This window comes from Ranitomeya imitator, chromosome 4, assembly GCF_032444005.1.
Source record: "Ranitomeya imitator isolate aRanImi1 chromosome 4, aRanImi1.pri, whole genome shotgun sequence".
NCBI lineage: Eukaryota > Metazoa > Chordata > Amphibia > Anura > Dendrobatidae > Ranitomeya > Ranitomeya imitator.
In genome coordinates, this window is record NC_091285.1 from 571,811,531 (window position 1) to 571,834,160 (window position 22,630).

At 48.9% G+C, this 22,630-nt stretch overlaps 1 protein-coding gene across 1 annotated transcript; it reads right to left on the reverse strand.

The window, feature by feature from the left end:
• Window positions 1–1,753: 1,753 nt before the first annotated feature.
• SNRPA1 (small nuclear ribonucleoprotein polypeptide A') lies at window positions 1,754–22,630 on the reverse strand. Its single transcript, XM_069766331.1, has 9 exons — window positions 22,472–22,630; window positions 16,877–17,024; window positions 15,862–15,940; window positions 15,733–15,779; window positions 14,219–14,321; window positions 12,446–12,525; window positions 11,934–12,009; window positions 9,133–9,226; window positions 1,754–1,922 (listed from the first exon to the last, which is right to left on the reverse strand). The coding sequence occupies exons 1-9, from the start codon at window positions 22,551–22,553 to the stop codon at window positions 1,846–1,848; spliced, it is 786 nt and encodes a 261-aa protein (XP_069622432.1). The 5' UTR covers window positions 22,554–22,630; the 3' UTR covers window positions 1,754–1,845.

Sequence of the window (22,630 nt, forward strand, 5' to 3'; positions counted from 1 at the left end):
AGTAGTGACTTTTGAAATGCAGACTTTGATGGAATGGTCTGCGGACGTCATGTTGCGTTTGTAGAGCCCCTGGTGTGCCTAAACAGTAGAAACCCCCCACAAGTGACCCCATTTTGGAAACTAGACCCCCCAAGGAACTTATCTAGATATGTGGTGAGCACTTTGAACCCCCAAGTGCTTCACAGACGTTTACAACGCAGAGCCGTGAAAATAAAAAATCATTTTTCTTTCCTCAAAAATGATGTTTTAGCAAGCAATTTTTTATTTTCTCAAGGGTAACAGGAGAAATTGGACCCCCGTAATTGTTGCGCAGTTTGTCCTGAGTATGCTGGTACCCCATATGTGGAGGTAAACCACTGTTTGGGCACACGTCGGGGCTCGGAAGTGAGGGAGCACCATTTGACTTTTTGAATACAAGATTGGCTGGAATCAATGGTGGCGCCATGTTGCGTTTGGAGACCCCATGATGTGCCTAAACAGTGGAAACCCCTCAATTCTAACTCCAACACTAACCCCAACACACCCCTAACTCTAATCCCAACTGTAGTTATAACCCTAATCACAACCCTAACCCCAACACACCCGTAACCCCAACACACCCCTAACCACAACCCTAATTCCAACTCAACCCTAGCCCTAAGGCTATGTGCCCACGTTGCGGATTCGTATGAGATTTTTCAGCATCATTTTTGAAAAATCCACGGGTAAAAGGCACTGCGTTTTACCTGCAGATTTACCGCGGATTTCCAGTGTTTTTTGTCCGGATTTCACCTGCGGATTCCTATTGAGGAACAGGTGTAAAACGCTGCGGAATCCGCGCAAAGAATTGACATGCTGCGGAAAATACAACGCAGCGTTCCCGCGCGGTATTTTCCGCACCATGGGCACAGCGGATTTGGCTTTCCATATGTTTACATGGTACTGTAAACCTGATGGAAAACTGCTGCGGATCCGCAGCGGCCAATCCGCACCGTGTGCACATAGCCTAATTCTAAAGGTATGTGCACACGCTGCGGAAAACGCTGCGGATCCGCAGCAGTTTCACATGAGTTTACAGTTCAATGCAAACCTATGGGAAACAAAAATCGCTGTACACATGCTGCAGAAAAACTGCACGGAAACGCATCGGTTTACATTCCGCAGCATGTCACTTCTTTCTGCGGATTCCGCAGCGGTTTTACAACTGCTCAAATAGAAAATCGCTGTTGTAAAACCGCATTGAAATGCGCAGAAAAAACGCGGTAAATCTGCGATAAATCCACAGCGGTTTAGCACTGCGGATTTATCAAATCCGCAGCGGAAAAATCCGCAGAGATACCGAAACCCTAACCCTACCCCTAACCCTAGTTCTTACCCCAACCTTAGTGGAAAAAAAAAATATATATATATTTTTTTTATTGTCCCTACCTATGGGGGTGACAAAGGGGGGGGGGGGGGGTCATTTACTTTTTTTTATTTTGATCACTGAGATATAATCTATCTCAGTGATCAAAATTCACTCTGGAACGAGATTCGGCGGGCGCACTGCACATGCGCCCGCCATTTTGGAAGATGGCGGTGCCCAGGAAAGAAGACGGACGGTCCCCGGGAGGCCAGGTAAGTATAAGGGGGGTGAGACCAGGGCATCAAAGGTCGGGAAGGGGTTAAAGAGGCATAAATTTTGCAGTATCAAAAACGCACCAAAAGTTCATCGTGGTAACATAGCCGATAACATAGTAATTACTTCAAACCACACAGCAAAATAAAATACAAATACAATACAAAAACTTTTATTCAAAATTTACAGAAGAACATTTACAATGAAACAAAATAGTCTGGCAATAGTGTATCAGTAATGACGGTGGCTCAGGACCCATTGGCAGTTGTGCCTTCCTCCATTTCTTCTTCTTCATCTGCCTCCTCCGAAATGAACACTTCATTGCCTAAAAATTGTGCAGAAAAACAAAGTAAGACCATGAAATCCCTCGTCACATTGCACATGCAGCCATATTTGCGTGCAGCCTTGGTTAGATTACACGATCTTGTGAAATATTCAGTATATTTCCTCCTGCTCTTCCTTTTTTTTTCTCCCTTTATGTTTCTGCTAACTGTAGGCAGGGTATGTGCACATGTTGCGCATTTTGCTGCGGATCTGCAGCGTTTCCGCAGCTGCGGATCCGCAGCAGTTTCCCATGAGTTTACAGTACAATGTAAACCTATAGGAAACGAAATCCGCAGTACACATGCTGCGGAAAAAAACGCAGCATTTTATTTTCCGCAGCATGTCAATTCTTTGTGCGGAATCCGCAGCGTTTTTACACCTGCTCCAATAGAAAACTGCAGATGTAAAACCACAGCGGAATCCGCAATAGAAACCGCGATAAATCCGCAGGAAAGACCACAGCGGTTTTGACCTGCAGATTTATCAAATCCACTGCGGAAAAATCCGCAGAGGAGCTTTCTACGTGTGCACATACTCTTAGAAGACAAATGGGTGACGTCATTAGTGATGGACAGAATCGGTGTGTGTGTGTGTGTGTGTGTGTGTGTGTGTGTGTGTGTACAGAGATAGCTGTCAGTGACTAGAACCAGTCCTGGGCTCAAGCCCAAAATGAGCAGGAATTAAACTGAGAACAAAAACCCCAAAGACTATGAATCATAGTATACCGATTAGTGCTCTGATAAGGCGTCATCTGAGCATGCTCGTGTGTTAATAGAATATCTTAGGCATGCTCGATGCTATATTCCAGTCGTCGTGGCTGCATGTCCCCCGGCTGTACGACAGCAGCCACAGAGCATTCGAGCACGCCAAAGATATTATTAGCACACAAGCGTGCTTGGATGACACCTCAGCGCACGTTCCCTCATCGCTACTGATTACCACAAATTAATTTGTCTATCGCCTCTCATTGGGGGACACAGGAACCATGGGTGTATGCTGCTGCCACTATGCACGAAAAAAGTTAGCTCCTCTGCAGTGTACATCCCACCAACTGGCATTATACTCTTCAGTTTAGCTTAGTGTCAGTAGGAGGTGGACACGGGTCTTTCTTTAGACCCCTATCTACCTCAATGTGCGTAGTTTTCTTCCAGGTTTTTCCAGAAGGGATACAGCGTGAACAGTCACGCCTGTAGTCACACTATGTGGACTATGAGTACGGCGTGTACTGCCACCCCGTATCCTCATAGATCCCTCTGCAGGACCAAGATCCTAGCACACGTGCTTGCTCAGAAGTCCGATCCTGCATCCGTCCCCCACCCACTCGCCTACCAGAGCCTGTCGGTTGCGGAGACGACGTCGTCGATCACCAGCTCCCTGGACGTCTCAATCCTCTTCAGGTTAGTAACGGCGTGGGATGTTTAAGGTGAGTATTTTCCCCATTCCATCCCATCCCAGATCTTCAAAGGGGGTGCTTTATTGAGGGGACCTCACTGGTCGTTGCCTGCTGCATAGCGGGCAGCTGCACGCAGATGTAGGGGCCTTTTTCAGCCGCACGGGCTGGGATCGCTTTGTCGTGCTGCGGCCGCGCTTCTTTCTGTCTGCCGCGCCGCTTCCGTGGCTGCGGCCGTTCTGCCTCCTGTTCCGGCACGGCGGCCTTTTACAGGCTACGGCGCCGCTTTTTGCCCCTGCGACCGCGCGGTTCCGGCCACCCTTAGCGGCTGCCCTGCCACCTGTGCCAGCCGTGCGCCGCAGGTAGGAAGCGGCGCGGCAGCCTGTCAAGGCCGCCGCGCTGTAACAATGGCATCGCAGCCGCAGAGAGCCTGCCTGCCAAGGCCGCCGCGCTGCTCCGGCCGCTCTCTGCGGCTGCGATGCCATTGTTACAGCGCGGCGGCCTTGACAGGCTGCTGCGCCGCTTCCTACCTGCGGCGCACGGCTCCGGGGTCTTGAACTGGCGGTTGCCGGCCTCTAATTTAGGCCCTGGCTTCTGCCGGGGCCTACTTCCGGCCGCGATTCTGCCCACTTCCTTCCATCGGGCGGGCTTTTCTCCCGCCCGACCGGTTTAAACTGCGAGCTCCGCCCACCAGCGCCATCTTGGCGCTACTCTTGGCGGTTAGCCCCGCCCACTTTCTCCTGCGCCCCTGAAGTTGTTTTCGGCGTCAGGAACGCCTTGCTCCGCCTCCTCCAAAGCGCATATCCTGGCGTCCTCATCCCTTGCGGCTCAGCCTGCACCCCTGCGTTAAGGATCACCACATCTAAGGTGCATCTCCTAAGCTGGCAGCTTTCCATCCATCACATGTCGTGAGTAGCTCCGCTCTGCAGTCTGACACTCTCCTCTGCTTTCCTGTCCCCTAACCTTCTGGCATTCCTCAGGGGTTCATTCGCCATGTCTAATCTTAAGGGAAGTCGCTCTCGTCCTCCTTCTCCCCTCTGTCAGACCTGCAGCAACCCCATCATGCCCACTGCCCAGGACCCTCCTGCTGTTCTGCCACAGAGCGAAGCCTCCACTCGAGCCTGGGCTTTCTCTGTCTCAATCCGTAGCGGATCTAACACGGGTGTCTCAAACCCTTGTGTCCGTGCTTGATAGGTTGCCCCTGCAGACACCCGCAGTAGCCAGCAGGTCACAGAAGGCTCCGTCCAAGCCTACCGTTATAGGTCGCTAAAGGTCCAGACAGGAACGCCGATCTGAGTCCTCTTCTCGTTCCATCTCGCCACACGGTCCTTCTCTGCAGTTGGCCTCTCCCCGGTCCTCCTCCCCTGAGTCAGGCGAGGCGTTCTGACGCGCTTTCGGAGGACATTTCGGAGCTGGATTCTAACCAAATCGCTAGCATGAGGGATATGGTTCAGAAACTCAGAGCTGTAAATCAGACCTGTGGCATCAAAGATACCTCTACGGAACCTGCAGATCAGGCGGTTTCGTTTAGACGGTCTAAACCACCTTCCAAGTTTTTTTGCTCCTCACCCTGAATTCGAGGAGATCATGAGCAGAGAAAGAGAGAATCCGACCAGACGTTTTCAGAGGGGAAAGCGCCTTGGCGTTTTATATCCCTTTTCTCCAGAACTTACTGCCAATTGGACTGTCTCTCCCTTGGTGGATCCCCCAGTTTCCAGGCAGTCCACCAACACGGTCCTTCCACTGTCTGGCGGAGCATCTCTGAAGGATTCTAACGATAGTCATAGAATCCTTTGCGAAGTCAGCCTTTGAAGCGGCTGCAGCTACTCTATGCCCGGCCTTGGCTTCCACTTGGGTTTCCAAATCCATATCTAAATGGGCCAAACAACTCCGTCGGGGCATGCTGGACGGAGCTCCACCCGGACAGCTGGCAGAGCTTGACAATCAGATTTCTCAAGCGGGTGATTATCTGGTCTCCGCCTCACTGGACGCCGCATCTTGTGTGGCTCAGGCGTCCAGCAATGCCGTTGCCATCCGCCAGACCGTTTGGCTCAAGGCCTGGCAGGCGGATTTGTCTTCTAAAAAGTCCTTACCAGTCTGCCTTTCAAGGCTCACGTCTCTTTGGTTCTAAGCTGGACCAAATCATTAAGGACGCCACCGGAGGCACAAGTTCTCTTCTTCCCCAGTCTAAACCTCGCCGGGATCCTCCTAGGTGACAATTTCGTCCCTTTCGACCTTTTCGTCGCTTTGCGGCGTCAAACTCCTTTTCCCAGCAGCAGCAGAGGCCACAGGCACGTCAAGAGAAGGCGGTATCCTTTAGACCCACTACTTCCTGGCATCCCCCGCTACTCCCAAGGTAGATCTTCCAGGTCTAGGACTGGAAGATCCACTTCAGCATGACTCACGGCAAGACCCCAACGCACCTCCCAAGCTGGGCGGCCGTCTTCTCTTTTCAGGGACGTCTGGATCTCCTCAGTGGAGGACGCATGGCGTCAGGGAAGTGGTATCCTCAGGATACAAAATAGAGTTCATTTCACGGCCCCGGGATCGTTTCTTCGAATCCTGCCCCCCAAGAGACCCAGCTCTAGTTCTGGGTTTTTTTCTTTGCAGCAATCACTTCCCTCCTCGAATCCAGGGTAATTGTTCCTGTTCCAGAAAAAGAACGGTTCACAGGGTTCTAGTCGAATCTTTTTGTGGTACCGAAAAAAGACGGCAAGGTTCATCCCATTCTGGATCTCAAATTGCTGAACAGGAGGGTTCGTCTGAGACACTTCAGGATGGAATCCATTCGTTCGAATTTCTTCCATGGAGGCTCAGGAATTCCTGTGCTCCGTAGACATCCAGGATGCCTACCTCCATGTCTCGATCTTCCCGGGACATCACAGATTCCTGCATTTTGCAGTACATCAGGAGCATTTTCAGTTTGTCGCCCTGTCGTTCGGTCTCGCAGCCGCTCCCAGGGTTTTCCCGAAGATCATGGCAGCGCTGATAGCCATCTTGAGGGTCAGGGGACTGGTACTTTTTTCATACATCGACGACATACTCATCAAGGCTCCGTCCTTTTCTCAGGCTCACGAGAGTCTGTCCATCGTCCTCGACACTAGCCCGTTTCGGGTGGCTTGTCAACAAGAAGAAATCCTGTCTTGTTCCTTCCCAGTGCCTCATCTTTCTGGGCATGCTCTTAGACACTCGTCAGACCAAAGTCTTCCTTCCCGAAGACAAGAGATCCATCCTTAGTCGGGACGTACGCTTGATCCAGGGTCCTCGTTTTCCCTCCTTCTGATTAGCCATGAAGGTTCTGTGGAGGATGGTAGCAACATTGGAAGCGATTCCCTTCGCCCAATTCCACTCACGACCTCTTCAGCAGGCCATCCTGTCACAGTGGGACAAGTCCGTCGTCTCCCTGGATCATCCGATCCGACTCTCTCCCCAGGTCAAACGGTCCCTCAACTGGTGGCTGACGTCACCTCATCTCCCTGGGCAGGTCCTTCCTTCCAGTTCACTGGCAGGTAGTGACGACGGACGCCAGCCTACTAGGGTGGGGTGCGGTGTCTCGGCACCGGACTGTTCAGGGTCGTTGATTGGCGCAGGAGTCCTCTCTGCCGCTCAACGTCCTCGAGATTCGGGCCTTCTTTCTCTCTCCGTTAATGGGAAAGGATTCTCAGGGGTCTACCTATCCAAATCCAGACGGACAATGCCACGGCGGTGGCATATGTCAACCATCAGGTGGGGAACTCGGAGATCCTTGGCCCTGGCCGAGGTATCCAAGATCCTCCTCTGGGCAGAGGCAACGGTTTCGGTGATATCCGCGGCGCATATCCCCGGCGTGGATAATTGGGCCGCCGACTTCCTCAGCCGCGAGGGTCTCGCGGCAGAGGAATGGTCCTTGCATCTGGAGGTCTTCCATCAGATTTGTCTTCTATGGGGGACTCCGGACGTGGACCTCACGGCGTCCCGAATGAACAGGAAGATTCCTCGGTTAGTCTCCAGGTCTCGCGACCCTCTCGCAGTGGGCGTCGACGCTCTGGCCATTCCTTGGTCGCAGTTCGTGCTCCCCTACCTGTTTCCACCCCTTCCCTTGCTTCCCAAGCTGTTGAAAAAGATCAAGGCTGAAACGGTGCCGGTCATTCCGATCGCCCAGGATTGGCCCAGGAGTTCTTGGTTTGCGGAGATTGTCAATCTTCTCGCGGACACCCCCTGGCGCCTTCCAGACAGACCCGATCTGCTGTCCCAGGGTCCGGATCTGCCACCCGAATTCTCGGTGACTCAGTTTGACGGTGTGGCTGTTGAGACCGCAGTTCTAAGAGCATCCGCCCTTTCCGATCGGGTGATTCATACTATGATCCAGGCTAGGAAGCCTTCATCTTCCAGGATCTACTATCGTACCTGGAAGGCTTACTTCCGTTGGTGCGAGTCCAATCGCGTTTCACCTATGTCCTTTTCCCTGCCTTCCATTTTGGCCTTCCTTCAGGCATGGCTGGATTCGGGCCTCGCTCTTAGTTCCCTGAAGGGGCAGGTTTCTGCGCTCTCCATCCTTTTTCAGAAGACGTGCTCTTCTCGGCCATAGGTTAAGTCCTTCCTTCAAGGAGTAGCCCACGCTGTCCCTCCGTACAGGTCCCCTGTGGATTCATGGGATTTAAATCTTGGGCTGGACGTTCTGAGGGGTTCCCTCTTTGAACCTCTCAGGGAGGTTTCCCTGTCGGTTCTATCTTGGAAGGTGGCTTCCTTGTGGCCATCACTTCGATCCGCTGTGTTTCAGAGTTGGGCTTTTCTTGCCGATCTCCTTTCTTGGTTATCCACCAGGACAAGGTGGTCCTCAGGCCTCCGCCTTCCTTTCTCCCTAAGGTGGTTTCCACCTTTCACCTCAACGAGGACATCGTGCTACCTTCCTTTTGTCCAGCTACGACTCATCCTTGAACAAGCTGGACCTTGTCAGGGCAGTGAGGATCTACCTGGCTAGAACGGCCGTTTTCCGGAAGACTGATTCTCTTTTCGTCATTCCTGATGGCACACGTAGAGGCCTGCCGGCTTCCAAAGCGTCTGTTGCTCGCTGGATCAGAACGGCAATTTTCGAGGCTTACCGGGTCAAGAACAGAGTGCCCCCTCCTGGGATAAAGGCTCACTCTACCAGGGCAGTTGGTGCCTCCTGGGCGGTACACCACTGGGCTTCCGCCCTACAGCTTTGCAAAGCGGTAACCTGGTCTTCCATCCACACGTTCGCCAAATTTTACAAGGTCCATACCTACGCTTCAGCGGACGCCAGCCTATGCAGAAGGATCTTGCAGGCGGCAGTGGTGAGTCCTCTGACCTGATGGAAGTCTGTTTTTCCCACCCCAGGGACTGCTTTGGGACGTCCCATGGTTCTTGTGTCCCCCAATGAGAGGCGATAGAGAAAACAGGATTTTTGGTTGCTTACCGTAAAATCTGTTTCTTGGAGCCTTCATTGGGGGACACAGCACCCTCCCATGTTATTCAGTTCCTGTTGTTCTGTGTTCTATGACTGTTTCTCAAGTTTACAGTGCTCATGTTTGTGGTTATGTTTCAACCTTATGTTTTTCTCCTACTGCTTTTTCACTAACTGAAGTGCATAATGCCAGTCGGTGGGGTGTACACTGCAGAGGAGGAGCTAACTTTTTTTGTGCATAGTGTCAGCCTCCTAGTGGCAGCAGCATACACCCATGGTTCCTGTGTCCCCCAATGAAGGCTACGGTAAGCAACCAAAAATTCTGTTATCAGTTTATTACTTAAAATCCACAGACCAGCCTATTAGGTAAATAAGCTAGTAAGAAAAGCAATACGAGAAAGCAAAGGAAAAAGTTACCAGGAGCATGGTCTCTACCAGGAATCTGACCAGACTGCAGCAAACCTTTCAGCCTTTCCACTTCCGCCAGGGTTGTAGCATTAGCAATGGCATTCTGGAACATGGCAAGAATTTGACAAATATAACCAATTCCTTAATAATTCAACAGTACATGTCTAAAACTAAAATTCTTTAAAACACTATTATACAATTATATAATGAATGACGTGGGAGGGAATAAAGCAGAGGACACATTCTACATTATCATTTTGCTAAATAATTAGATGAATCACAAATTCACAGGAATGTTCTACACTGAAGAAAAATATGCCAGAGGATTTTTGATTTTCTTTTCAAAACAGAATATATTGGACATTTTGAAATCTTGGTGCACATCAACTGTGAATTATTTTGTTTCACTGCTACTATTTGACTATATGTGACCTCTGCAGCCAATCCCATGGGTGGTCAGGGATGCCATCACTGCTGGGACAGACTATTGGGGCCCACCAGTGAATGTCAGGCAAATCTTTTTAACTTATGAAGAATTGTAAGATAAACAAACCATTAAGGCCATGTTCACACAGTGCGTTTTTTACCGCGGAAACGCAGCGGTTTTGCCGCTGCGGTTCCGCGGCTGTTTTCCATGCAGGGTACAGTACACTGTACCCTATGGAAAACAGGACTCACTGTGCACATGGTCCTGAATTGAAAAAAAAAAAACCGCACTGATTAGCTGCGGTAAAAAAGAAGTACCATGTCACTTCTTTTTGTAAAACAGCAGCGGTTCTGCACCCATAGACCTCCATTGTGAGGTCAAACCCGCAGTAAAACCCGCAGATCAAAAATAGATCTGCGGGTTTTATTGCGGTTCGTGGTGCAGAACCGCTGCAGCAGGAAGTGCGGGGAAGCGGGCGGAAGTGCGTGGGTGGAGTGTGGCTGCCCCGATCCCACCCCCCCGTGCTCCGATGCCCCCCCCCCCCCCGTGCTCCGATGCCCCCCCCCCCCGTGCTCCGATGCCCCCCCCCCGTGCCCTAATCTCCCCCCTTATACTTACCCGGCCTCCCGGTGTCTGTCCGGCCGTCTTCTCCCTGGGCGCCGCCATCTTGCAAAATGGCGGGCGCATGCGCAGTGCGCCCGCCGAATCTGCCGGCCGGCAGATTCGTTACAAAGTGCATTTTGATCACTGAGATATAACCTATCTCAGTGATCAAAATAAAAAAAATAGTAAATGACCCCCCCCCCCCCTTTGTCACCCCCATAGGTAGGGACAATAAAAAAAATAAAGAATTTTTTTTTTTCACTAAGGTTAGAATAGGGGTAGGGTTAGGGTTAGGGGTAGGGTTAGGGGTAGGGTATTTTCAGCCATTTTAACCCTAAAAAAATTCCTAGAAAACACACAGACTCTGGCTAGAAAACTGCATCAAAAAACGCATCAAAAAAGGACCAAAAGGACCAAAAAAAGGACCTGCGTTTTCTGCCAAGAGCTGCAGTTTTTTAAAAAACAGTCCTGAAAAAAAAAGGATGGAAATCAGGAACGTGTGAACATACCCTAAAGGGATTGCCTCCCAAATCTGTTTCTTTTTTAGAAGACATGAGTTGCGTTGGGTTAACATTTCTTTAGTAGTGCTTCAAAATTATTTAACAAAGATAATCAACAGCTCTGTAGAAAACTGAATCACCACCTTATAGGGACAGTCAGCAAAGAACGACTGTTCAACTAAGCATCGTGCTGTGGCCAATAATTTAATTCACACCTGCTTGGCTTGCCTCCATCTCCACCCTTCTCTGACCCTATGGTGGAGAATGAGGGAAAACAAGCAGGTGGGAAGGTGTATGTAAATGATTAGCCCTGCCGTGAAGCATGACTTAGTTTGGACAGTCATTAACAGTCCCTGTAGAGAGGTATTTTGGACTTCATAAATAGTGATGAGCGAGTATACTCGTTGCTCGTGTTTTCCTGAGCACGCTCAGGTGACCTCCGAGTATTTGTTAGTGCTCGGAGATTTAGTTTTCGTTGCCGCAGCTGCATGATTTAAGGCTGCTAGACAGCTTGAATACATGTGAGGATTCCCTAGCAACCAGGCAACTCCCACATGTACTCAGGCTGGCTAGCAGCCCTAAATCATGCAGCTGCATCAACAAAAAGAATCTCCGAGGAGTTACAAATACTCAGAGACCACCCGAACGTGCTCGGGAAAACCCCAGCAAAGAGTATACTCGCTCATTACTATTGCCCCCTACTTTTACACCATAGACTAGGTAAATAATTTGGGAGAGGATTGCGTGTCTGGCACGCCCACCGATGGGCTATCATCACCGGCTGTGGTGGCTAAATGTAAACACTGTAAGGTGCAGAACTGCGGATTCTCTTCAATAGCGGCTCTTCTACAGATTACGGATTAAACAGTGTATGTGGTGGTGTTCTGCTCCATAAAACGTCTTTACCCGGCTTAAACTGGAAGTGATGCTAGATGATAAGTGTCAGACACCCATCAAGCTTTTAGATACTCAAAGGACCAGTCATCAGTATAAAAATATTGGGCAGCCCATGCAAATCCTACCAAACGTCAGAATGGGAGACCTGCGCCCAATGTTGTGCCCTGACTCTCAAAAGCTTCAACAAATGTGGATATATGATAAATGTTTTTTGTGGTCAACATAAATGAAGGCAAAAGAGGGCAATTTATCAATTCAAAATTAAACACTGTACTAAGGGGTCCTGGGCACCAACTTCAGGCAAGCCAGCCACAGCAAAGACTTTGTGAGACTATTAATGACCTGCTGAAGAGCTCCGACATAGAATTACACCTGAAGAATACCTTGATGGCTTCAACATCACTCGGTGAGGGACCAGATTTCTTCTTTTCTGATTGCAAACCAGCACCGGGAGTAAATCTATGGACAGAAGGGAAGACAAAGGATTAGAAAACATCAGTTCATAGAAGGTTATTGGCTTCTCTCATCTTTCATAGGCGTCGCCATGAAAGTGATTTCAACCCAGTGTAGTATCTTATCTTGGTTAACAACTGATACATAAAGAAAGCTTCTCCAGAAGCACCTTGTGGAGATCGGATTTGTGGTCTAGAAACAAAGGATGTGAAATGACTATACGGTCAGATGAGACAATGTTTGTAATCATTTGGCCTTTAAGTGTTGGAGATGGGAAACGAATTGGATCTCTTGAGACTTAACTGCAACTGATGCCATAATTGCAGGTAAACAGTGCAAAACACGATATATGCCGTTTGCAGAATTTTGTTTATGAAGATGTGTCAGAGAAAGGTGCTTGTGAATGAAACTTTCAAGCTTCAGAGAGAAATTCGTATCTTACGTTTTTGATCTCTTGGCAATATCCTTTGCAAGCTGTGCACCCCGCCTGCCCTTGAACATACTCGCTGCTTCCTGTCGCTCCTGAAGCGATACCATACACAGAGTTAAATGAGAATCAGCAAGAGCAAACGGAAGACTGGGGACTAACTGCTCAGCAATCGTCTGGTTACACGAGATCTAAGCGGCATGGATTCAGAGACTGAACCAAAGCCATCTAGGGTGGCACCAACACTGGTGTGTGTGGGCCAAATACTGTCCTATACATGCAGAACATTACACTGCTGCAGAAAATAGTCCACTAAAAAAGGGATGCCTTCGAGTTTAAAGGGAATCGGAGAGCAGCACGATGTAGGGGCAGAGGCCCTGATTACAGAGTTGTGTGACTTACTCGGCTGCTTGCTGTCATTTTGATAAAATAAGGGTTTTACCTGCTGAAGATCAACAAGTTCTCTAAATGCTGAGCTCTGTATAATCACATCACCCATTGACAGTTTGTTATGTACACTGTGCACATGCAGAAAGTTGCCAGGGTTAGGTTTAGGGTTATACAGAACTCATGGATATGGAGTACTACCCGACAGCAGATTTATCAACCTTCTAGTGACAATCTACTAATAAGTGATTTTTTTTTTTCACAACTACAGCAAGCAGTGATACATTGCTGGAATCAAGGTATCTGCCTCTATATCATGATGCACTCAGATGATGCAGCAAACACTTGTTGGCAGGGTATCTAACAAGAAAGTGAATTATTTAATGAGCGACATTAAAACTGCACATACAAGTCTAGACTAGACTATATTAGGCTAGTTTTTATGTGGCTTTTGTGGCCAATCTGTTCAAAACCCTCAAAAAAAAAAAACAAAAAAAAACCCTACCCCGAATATATGGCCACCATTATTTGCCTCATCTAGAGCTCCAGCGGGTGATCAAAGTGGTCATTAAATCCCTTTCATTCTGATTTCTTATGATAAATTCTCTATATTGAAATAAATTCTCTTTTTCTTTGCACAGGAAAAATATATCTTTGCACAGTGTTACAATTTGACTGTCCTCAGTGGTTGGATACCTTTTAATGGACAACAGGAATAATGAAGCATAAGACAATTGATGTGTCCTAATTACTGCATTATTCTGCTGCCCTGTTGTGTATAAATATGTGACTCTTCAGACTTCGTGTTATACTGAGCCTGATAAAGACACCTGAGCAGTCTCCAAGTTTGCCATTTGTTACCATCTTTTCAGTTAGCCATTAAAAAGGTATCCTCCACTGAGGACTCACATTTTAATATTTTACTAATTTTCGTATGCAAAATTGCTTGAAGCAAACAGTCTGATCCTACACATGACACTTATGTGCTGTTGATGCCTTTCCTATACTGCTACAGAAAAAGCACATTCGGCATGGACATGCTTATGCCTAAAAGGTGGGTTGTAAGCATAAAATGCTAGCTGAAACGATGCACAGGCGGTCTGTGCACCCCTGGTGTGACCAAACCGTTCAAGGCCGCATCCCACCCTTCTTGGTTTACGACTCAGGATTTACCGGAGCCAAAGATAGACGGAGAGGAAGCAAGTGGGAAGGAAGGAGCACCACATCTCGGCCACACCAAGGGTACACACAGTGCCCATGATAAAAAAGGTCATTTTGTACTTACAGACTCCCCATAGTAGATTACATAACTTCTCACATACTTGTGCTAATAAAGAAAGCATTTCTCCTATAGAGAACATCAATTCGTGCCAAGGAAAGACATCAGAGAAGACCACTTACTGCCAGCCTGACTTTCTGGAAGTCCAGCACACGGACCTGTGGTATTTTGTAAGCCACGTACAATCTGTAATGTCGCTTGTTAATGACTGGATTTCTTAATAAACTGAAAATAGAAAGCAATGAATGGTCACGGTGACTGGAAACAATGGCTACAAGGCAAGCAAGCAGCCAAATGTGTCTTTTAGCCCTAGGCATGTGGCTTAGTTTATTATGAAAGCAGATGGATAGTGTGAAGAATATTTTCTCTATTAAGGAGGAATTCACTCCCGTGCGCTGTATTTCCAGGAGAGAATAGTGTTTCCAGGAGGCAGTTTCGGGTAATATCAGGACCCTACGCACTCCACAGGCTATCCTGCATGATTTAAGCACATGGCATATGTCCATGTATGAATGTCGGCTACAATACCTAAGCGTACAAGTAACACTTGAGGGGGAGGGGGCTTCATTCTGTGTCGCTTTCTACATTGCTACCATGAGCAGAGTGTTACAATCAAAAGAGAACCACTCAAACAAATAATATTTGGGAACTAAAATATAACTTAATAATTAAAGCTAAAATCTGTTTGTTCCAATTTCTGAAACATTGGTATTAAGGGAAATATGAACACAGCTCAAAAACCAAATCCGAACTAACTGACCCTGTCAGGTGCCCTAATACTGGTCCCTACCTGACAGCGGAGGTTGGCACCCTAAGTTTCTGCGGTAGGCGCCCCCGCTCGACGACTGGCCCTAGTAGCCCTAGATAAACCCTGTGTTCCCTGAAAGACGTAATAAATAGTAATACCCAGAAAAAAAAAAATATATATATAAAAAAAAAAAAAAAAAAAATGTAAAAATTAGCAAAAAAATAAAAATAAAATAAATCAAAAAAATAATCAAAGGCACCCTTTCATTTTGTGGCATTGCTCCATGTCCCCTGATGAACCCCCAGGATTCCCACGGGGGAAAAACGCGTCGGGCAGAATAGGGAGGATATCACTATTTATTACGTCTCTTTCAGGGAACACAGGGTTTATCTAGGGCTACTAGGGCCAGTCGTCGAGGAGCGGGGGCACCTACCGCAGAAACGTAGGGTGCCAAACTCCGCTGTCAGGTAGGGACCAGTATTAGGGCATTTGACAGGGTCAGTTAGTTCGGATTTGGTTTTTGAGCTGTGTTCATATTTCCCTTAATACCAATGTTTCAGAAATTGGAACAAACAGATTTTAGGTTTAATTATTAAAAGATATATTTTAGGGATCCTCGCGGTTTTTTGTTTTTTTGGTCAGCGTGTTACAATCTCCTTATACAAGATCTTACATTATTAAACATTAGGGAAATGCAACATAATATCCGCCTAAACCTACATTTTCTGGCACGTTTGTATTGGGCCAGTAGAAAAAAAAAAGCCACCGGTCTGTGATCAGCCCAGAATAACTTAGGAGTTCCAGGCCCCACTTCTCCCATAAGCTTCAGGTTTGAGCAGACTATACAATATCTGTAAACTGGCCTTATGTAGTGCAACAATGACTTACCAGAGATACGTCAGATTCTTAAGTGTTGACAAATTATCCAAGTCACCCTAAAGATAAAATAGAGAATATATCAATACTGTAAAGTTTCTAATAAAATACACAACAAAAAGGGAAAAAAACATAACTTACCAGCTCCACAATACTATTATTTGTGAGGATCAGCTCATTGAGATTAGGGATAACCTGCTCAAGTCCTTCCCCAACACGGCTAGGAAAAAAAAACCAAAAAAAATTACTTTGCAGGACTGAAACAAAGCGAGAATAAATAAAAGGACATAGTTAACCCATTAGTAGCTAGAGTTACTCAGTTCACTTCATACAAGAGTCGCCATGTCTTTAAATCCACCAGTTTCTTTTAACCCCTCAAAGCTGTGGTCTTTTTTTTTTATTCACCCCACTGCTTCCAAGAGTCATTTTAGATTTTCAGGCTGACAAATATGAACGATAGCCTGTTTTCTTTTTTTGCCAGAGGTGCTATGAATGCCACCACCGCTGAATAATGCAGTGGGAATGGGAACAGAGGTGGTGGTGGGAATTAACCATAAATACTTGGGTCTGATTTTTACTGTCTTGTAAAAATGACAAGCTAATTGTTTTCTGCAGATGTAACACTAGCAAATGTGTTGTTTTTTTTTTTTAGATCTCACTGAAACTATTTTAGTTTTTTTTTTTTTTTTAATGATGCAGGCAGATGCAAGTTCACTGCATTACTAACATTATGTAACCAGTTTCAGTAGGTCTTATGATAAAATGGTTAATCATTTTGGACCGGGTACTGCCTGCATGTATTCTCCCTGAAGCCACATCACAGCCTAAACGTAGCAATTAGTGATGCGCGAGTGTGCTCGTCACTCGGGTTTCTCTGCGCATGCTCGGCTGGTCTTCGAGTATCTTGGCATGCTCGGAGATTTAGTTTATGTCAACGCAACTGCATGATTTGCGGCTGCTAGACAGCTTGAATACATGTGGGGGTTGCTTAACAGACAATCCCTGCATGTGCTCAGCCTGTCTAGCAGCCGGAAATCATGCAGCTCCAAAAATACTCGGAGACCACCCAAGCAATGACCACACTCGCTCATAACTAGTAGTGATACTGGCATAAAAGAAAAGTAGAAAGAAAGGGGATGACCATGGACCCTCTTACCAGATTCGGTTATTGTTCAGTAATAAGCATTTGAGTCTCTTCAGCAGTGGAAATCCATCCATCTTCCTGATCTCATTGTCTGAAAAATCAATAGTATCAAACTGGTCCAGTGTGGCCCCGAGATTTTCAATCACTGGGATTTTGTAACCTAGAGAGAGATTAAAAAAAAATAAATAAAAAAAAAAATAAAATAAATCGAAATTTTAATGCAGGCACCTCGGTTGACATGTATACCTTGATATAAGGACTTCTAGTCACCGATTTTAGGGACTAAAACATTAAAAGGTGCAACACTTAGGCCTCATTCAGAGATTTGGTTTTAAACACATACATGAAAAAAAAAACTGGCCCCAGCATAATCAGTGTTTTTCATGTTTGGATAAATAGATGACAAAGCTTCACCTATCTGCAATGTTAATCACAGACTGCACATGGATGCCATCCGTGTCTGATTTTCACTGAGCCATAGACTTGTATTCGTACTTTTCATCCATGCTACTGGTAAAAACGGACACCTCAGTGATTTGTGCACAGACACCCAGTGCGTAAAATAATAATAATAAAAAATAAAAAAAATAAAAAAAAACACACATGCGAATTACACCATCTATAATATAACGCTGGGAGCGTCACTCTGCCCAAAGCCTCTATAGACTGCGCAAGCGCCGGCGCAGTCTGGGCCTCACAGAGCGACGCTCCCGGGAGATCGCGGTGTGCGTTCACACTGAACACACACCGCGATCTCCACCGCAGAAGCAGGGACCGCCAGGAGGGTGAGTATCGGCCCATATTCACCTGTCCCCGTTCCATCGCTGAGCGGCGCCATCTTCGGTCTGTGGCCTTCAGTTCAGAGGGCGCGATGACGCGCTTAATGCGCGCCGGCGCCGCCCTCTGACTGAATAGTCACGGCCAGGAGACCGGGAAGATGGCGGCGCTCAGCGATGGAACGCCGGACAGGTGAGTATAGTAAGTGCTGGGGGGGCCTGAGCTGGCGGCGATACCGGCACCTGACCCCCACAGCGCGCCGGTGTCCCCACCTGCTCAGGCCCCCCAGCACTCGGCGCCGAGCGGGTCAGAGGCAGTATGGGGACGCAGGATGGAGCAGCACATAAGGATGGGGACGCAGGATGGAGCAGCACATAAGGATGGGGACGCAGGATTGAGCAGCACATAAGGATGGGGACGCAGGATGGAGCAGCACATAAGGATGGGGACGCAGGATGGGAGCAGCGCATGACAGGATGGGGACGCAGGATGCAGCATGAACATAAGGATGGGGACGCAGGATGGGAGAAGCACATAAGGATGGGGACGCAGGATGGAGCAGCACATAACAGGATGGGGATGCAGGATGGAGCAGCACATAACAGGATGGGGACGCAGGATGGGAGCAGCACATAAGGATGGGGACGCAGGATGGAGCAGCACATAAGGATGGGGACGCAGGATTGAGCAGCACATAAGGATGGGGACGCAGGATGGAGCAGCACATAACAGGATGGGGACGCAGGATGCAGCATGAACATAAGGATGGGGACGCAGGATGGGAGAAGCACATAAGGATGGGGACGCAGGATGGAGCAGCACATAACAGGATGGGGATGCAGGATGGAGCAGCACATAAGGATGGGGACGCAGGATTGAGCAGCACATAAGGATGGGGACGCAGGATGGAGCAGCACATAACAGGATGGGGACGCAGGATGCAGCATGAACATAAGGATGGGGACGCAGGATGGGAGAAGCACATAAGGATGGGGACGCAGGATGGAGCAGCACATAACAGGATGGGGATGCAGGATGGAGCAGCACATAACAGGATGGGGATGCAGGATGGAGCAGCACCTAACAGGATGGGGACGCAGGATGGGAGCAGCACATAAGGATGGGGACGCAGGATTGAGCAGCACATAAGGATGGGGATGCAGGATGGAGCAGCACATAAGGATGGGGACGCAGGATTGAGCAGCACATAAGGATGGGGACGCAGGATGGAGCAGCACATAACAGGATGGGGACGCAGGATGCAGCATGAACATAAGGATGGGGACGCAGGATGGGAGAAGCACATAAGGATGGGGACGCAGGATGGAGCAGCACATAACAGGATGGGGATGCAGGATGGAGCAGCACATAACAGGATGGGGATGCAGGATGGAGCAGCACATAACAGGATGGGGACGCAGGATGGGAGCAGCACATAAGGATGGGGACGCAGGATGGAGCAGCACATAAGGATGGGGACGCAGGATTGAGCAGCACATAAGGATGGGGACGCAGGATGGAGCAGCACATAACAGGATGGGGACGCAGGATGCAGCATGAACATAAGGATGGGGACGCAGGATGGGAGAAGCACATAAGGATGGGGACGCAGGATGGAGCAGCACATAACAGGATGGGGATGCAGGATGGAGCAGCACATAAGGATGGGGACGCAGGATTGAGCAGCACATAAGGATGGGGACGCAGGATGGAGCAGCACATAACAGGATGGGGACGCAGGATGCAGCATGAACATAAGGATGGGGACGCAGGATGGGAGAAGCACATAAGGATGGGGACGCAGGATGGAGCAGCACATAACAGGATGGGGATGCAGGATGGAGCAGCACATAAGGATGGGGACGCAGGATGGAGCAGCACATAAGGATGGGGACGCAGGATGGAGCAGCACATAAGGATGGGGACGCAGGATGCAGCATGAACATAAGGATGGGGACGCAGGATGCAGCATGAACATAAGGATGGGGACGCAGGATGCAGCAGCACATAAGGATGGGGACGCAGGATGCAGCATGAACATAAGGATGGGGACGCAGGATGGGAGCAGCACATAAGGATGGGGACGCAGGATGCAGCAGCACATAAGGATGGGGACGCAGGATGCAGCATGAACATAAGGATGGGGACGCAGGATGGGAGCAGCACATAAGGATGGGGACGCAGGATGCGAGCAGCACATAAGGATGGGGACGCAGGATGCAGCATGAACATAAGGATGGGGACGCAGGATGCAGCATGAACATAAGGATGGGGACGCAGGATGCAGCAGTACATAAGGATGGGGACGCAGGATGGAGCAGCACATAAGGATGGGGACGCAGGATGCAGCAGCACATAAGGATGGGGACGCAGGATGCAGCAGCACATAAGGATGGGGACGCAGGATGCAGCAGCACATAAGGATGGGGACGCAGGATGCAGCAGCACATAAGGATGGGGACGCAGGATGCAGCAGCACATAAGGATGGGGACGCAGGATGCAGCAGCACATAAGGATGGGGACGCAGGATGGAGCAGCACATAAGGATGGGGACGCAGGATGGGAGCAGCACATAAGGATGGGGACGCAGGATGGAGCAGCACATAAGGATGGGGACGCAGGATGCAGCAGCACATAAGGATGGGGACGCAGGATGCAGCAGCACATAAGGATGGGGACGCAGGATGCAGCAGCACATAAGGATGGGGACGCAGGATGTAGCAGCACATAAGGATGGGGACGCAGGATGGAGCAGCGCATGACAAGATGGGGACGCATGATGGAGCAGCGCATGACAGGATGGGGACGCAGGATGGAGCAGCGCATGACAGGATGGGGACGCAGGATGGGAGCAGCGCATCACAGGATGGGAGCAGCGCATCACAGGATGGGGACGCAGGATGGGAGCAGCGCATCACAGGATGGGGACGCAGGATGGGAGCAGCGCATGACAGGAAAGGGAACGCAGGATGGAGCAGCACATGACAGGATGGGGACGCAGGATGGAGCAGCGCATGACAGGATGGGGACGCAGGATGGAGCAGCACATACCATGATGGAGACAATATACCAATATAAATGCTCGCCACCCGGGCGTAGAACGGGTTCAATAGCTAGTAGACTATAATGGGAACGTGATTGGTAAGTGAAAAACATGAATAAAACAGGTGTGTGCAACGAGGAGGTCTGAGTGAGACCTTACTAACATTTAAAAAAAACAAAACCTATATTGTTCCACCTCCTAGCCATGACTATAGTTAGGACAGTGGTGGTGCTCAAGCATTAAAGCTCCTATAAACAGAGGAATTAATTTCGGCCAAGCCTGTCAATACTGATGGGTTTGTCTGACACTCCAATGTGTATGGGGACGCCGGCGAGCTGGAGAAAGGAGAAGTCGGTCCCTTCTGTCCATTTTCAGACATTGATTTACTTTGTTATTCCGGAGATAAGATATCAGGATAGATGTCTGTTGGCAGCTTTCTCAGAGAATACAGGAGCGATTGGGCCAAATGATCGTTCATTGGGAGAGACGGGCATGATGGCTGTTGGCCGAACAATCATCTGAAGCTTCATTCAGGCCAATTGACATCTATAGGCCGGCTTTAGGGCCGTGTCACACACAGGAGAAGAGCTGTCCTATTCTCGGATCATAAATGCCACTTGAACAAACTACTGATAGGCATTTTTAAGATATGGGCCTCAGTAACTTATTGTGCCTTGCCCTACGATTCAATGCTCAGATTTCTTTGCTACAAAGTGTATTGAAATAAACACATCCCATCTAGAACTGTACGGCCAACAGTGCCTACACACAAAAACCATAACACTTCATACAGACTTATAGGGTTAATCCTATGTCCTTCCATGGGTAAAATTGGTTGTATAAAACTAAAAAAATCATGTAATAGCTACTGAAAATCATTATTAAAGGGAATCGGTCACCTCATATTTCGTATATAAACTGCTGTCACCGCCATCAGGGGCTTATCTACAGCATTCTGTAATGCCCCTGGGAAGTGGGAACGGTCCTGTATTGTACACACAGCACATTCATTGAAATTGTCACTTTGTAATGCTACACATGAACATGATCTCTTTGGCCCCCCAACTATAAGCCCCTGGTGATCTCTGGGCCTCACAGCTACGTGCACCCATGTCATCTCTGTGCCCCCCAACTATGTGCCTCCTGTGATCCCTGTGCCTCCTGTGATGTGCCCCCCAACTATGTGCCTCCTGTGATCCCTGTGCCTCCTGTGATGTGCCCCCCAACTATGTGCCTCCTGTGATCCCTGTGCCTCCTGTGATGTGCCCCCCAACTATGTGCCTCCTGTGATCCCTGTGCCTCCTGTGATGTGCCCCCCAACTATGTGCCTCCTGTGATCCCTGTGCCTCCTGTGATCCCTGTGCCCCAATATGATCTCTTCGCTCCCCCAACTAAAAGCCCCCATACCAGCTATGTGCCCCTTCTGTGTTCCCTGTACCCCAGCTACGTGGCCCAATATGATCTCTTTGCTACATCTGCCACAAGCCTCAGGCCATGTTCACACCTGCACCCAGAGACAGTATCTCTGCCTGCGGTCCGGCCTCCTCTAGACTGCACGCTCCATTATGACCTGAGGGGGGCGCTCTCCGGCCCTGCACCATTTATAATGGAGAGAGACCTATAATGACGTCACGTAGTGGAAACCTCGCCGAGCACATGAGCTGAGAACAGCACAGCGCCCCCTACAGGTCCAACAAACCGTGCACCTCCCAGGCCGCACACTGGAGCCGTCAGCTACGTGGCAGCCAGCGGCGCCGTGTACCAAGGTGTCCGCCCCGGCTCTTACCCCGCAGATCCAGCTCTCTGTCCCGCACGGCATTCGTGTACTGCGCCGCCAGCTCGATCAAATCTGCAGTGAGCTTCACCATGGTGGCGCCTCCGGAGGACAGTCTGCAACACGCCGCTGCACAGGATGGCCGGGCCTTGTACGTCACTTCCGGTGAGA

Coding starts and splice junctions, on each gene's coding strand:
- SNRPA1 (XM_069766331.1), bottom strand. CDS start 22,553: ATGGTGAAGCTCACTGCAGATTTGATCGAGCTGGCGGCGCAGTACACG. Junction 12,010..12,445: donor ATTGCCAAGAGATCAAAAAC/GTAAGATACGAA, acceptor TTCTGTCCATAG/ATTTACTCCCGGTGCTGGTT. Junction 1,923..9,132: donor TGGTAGAGACCATGCTCCTG/GTAACTTTTTCC, acceptor CACAATTTTTAG/GCAATGAAGTGTTCATTTCG.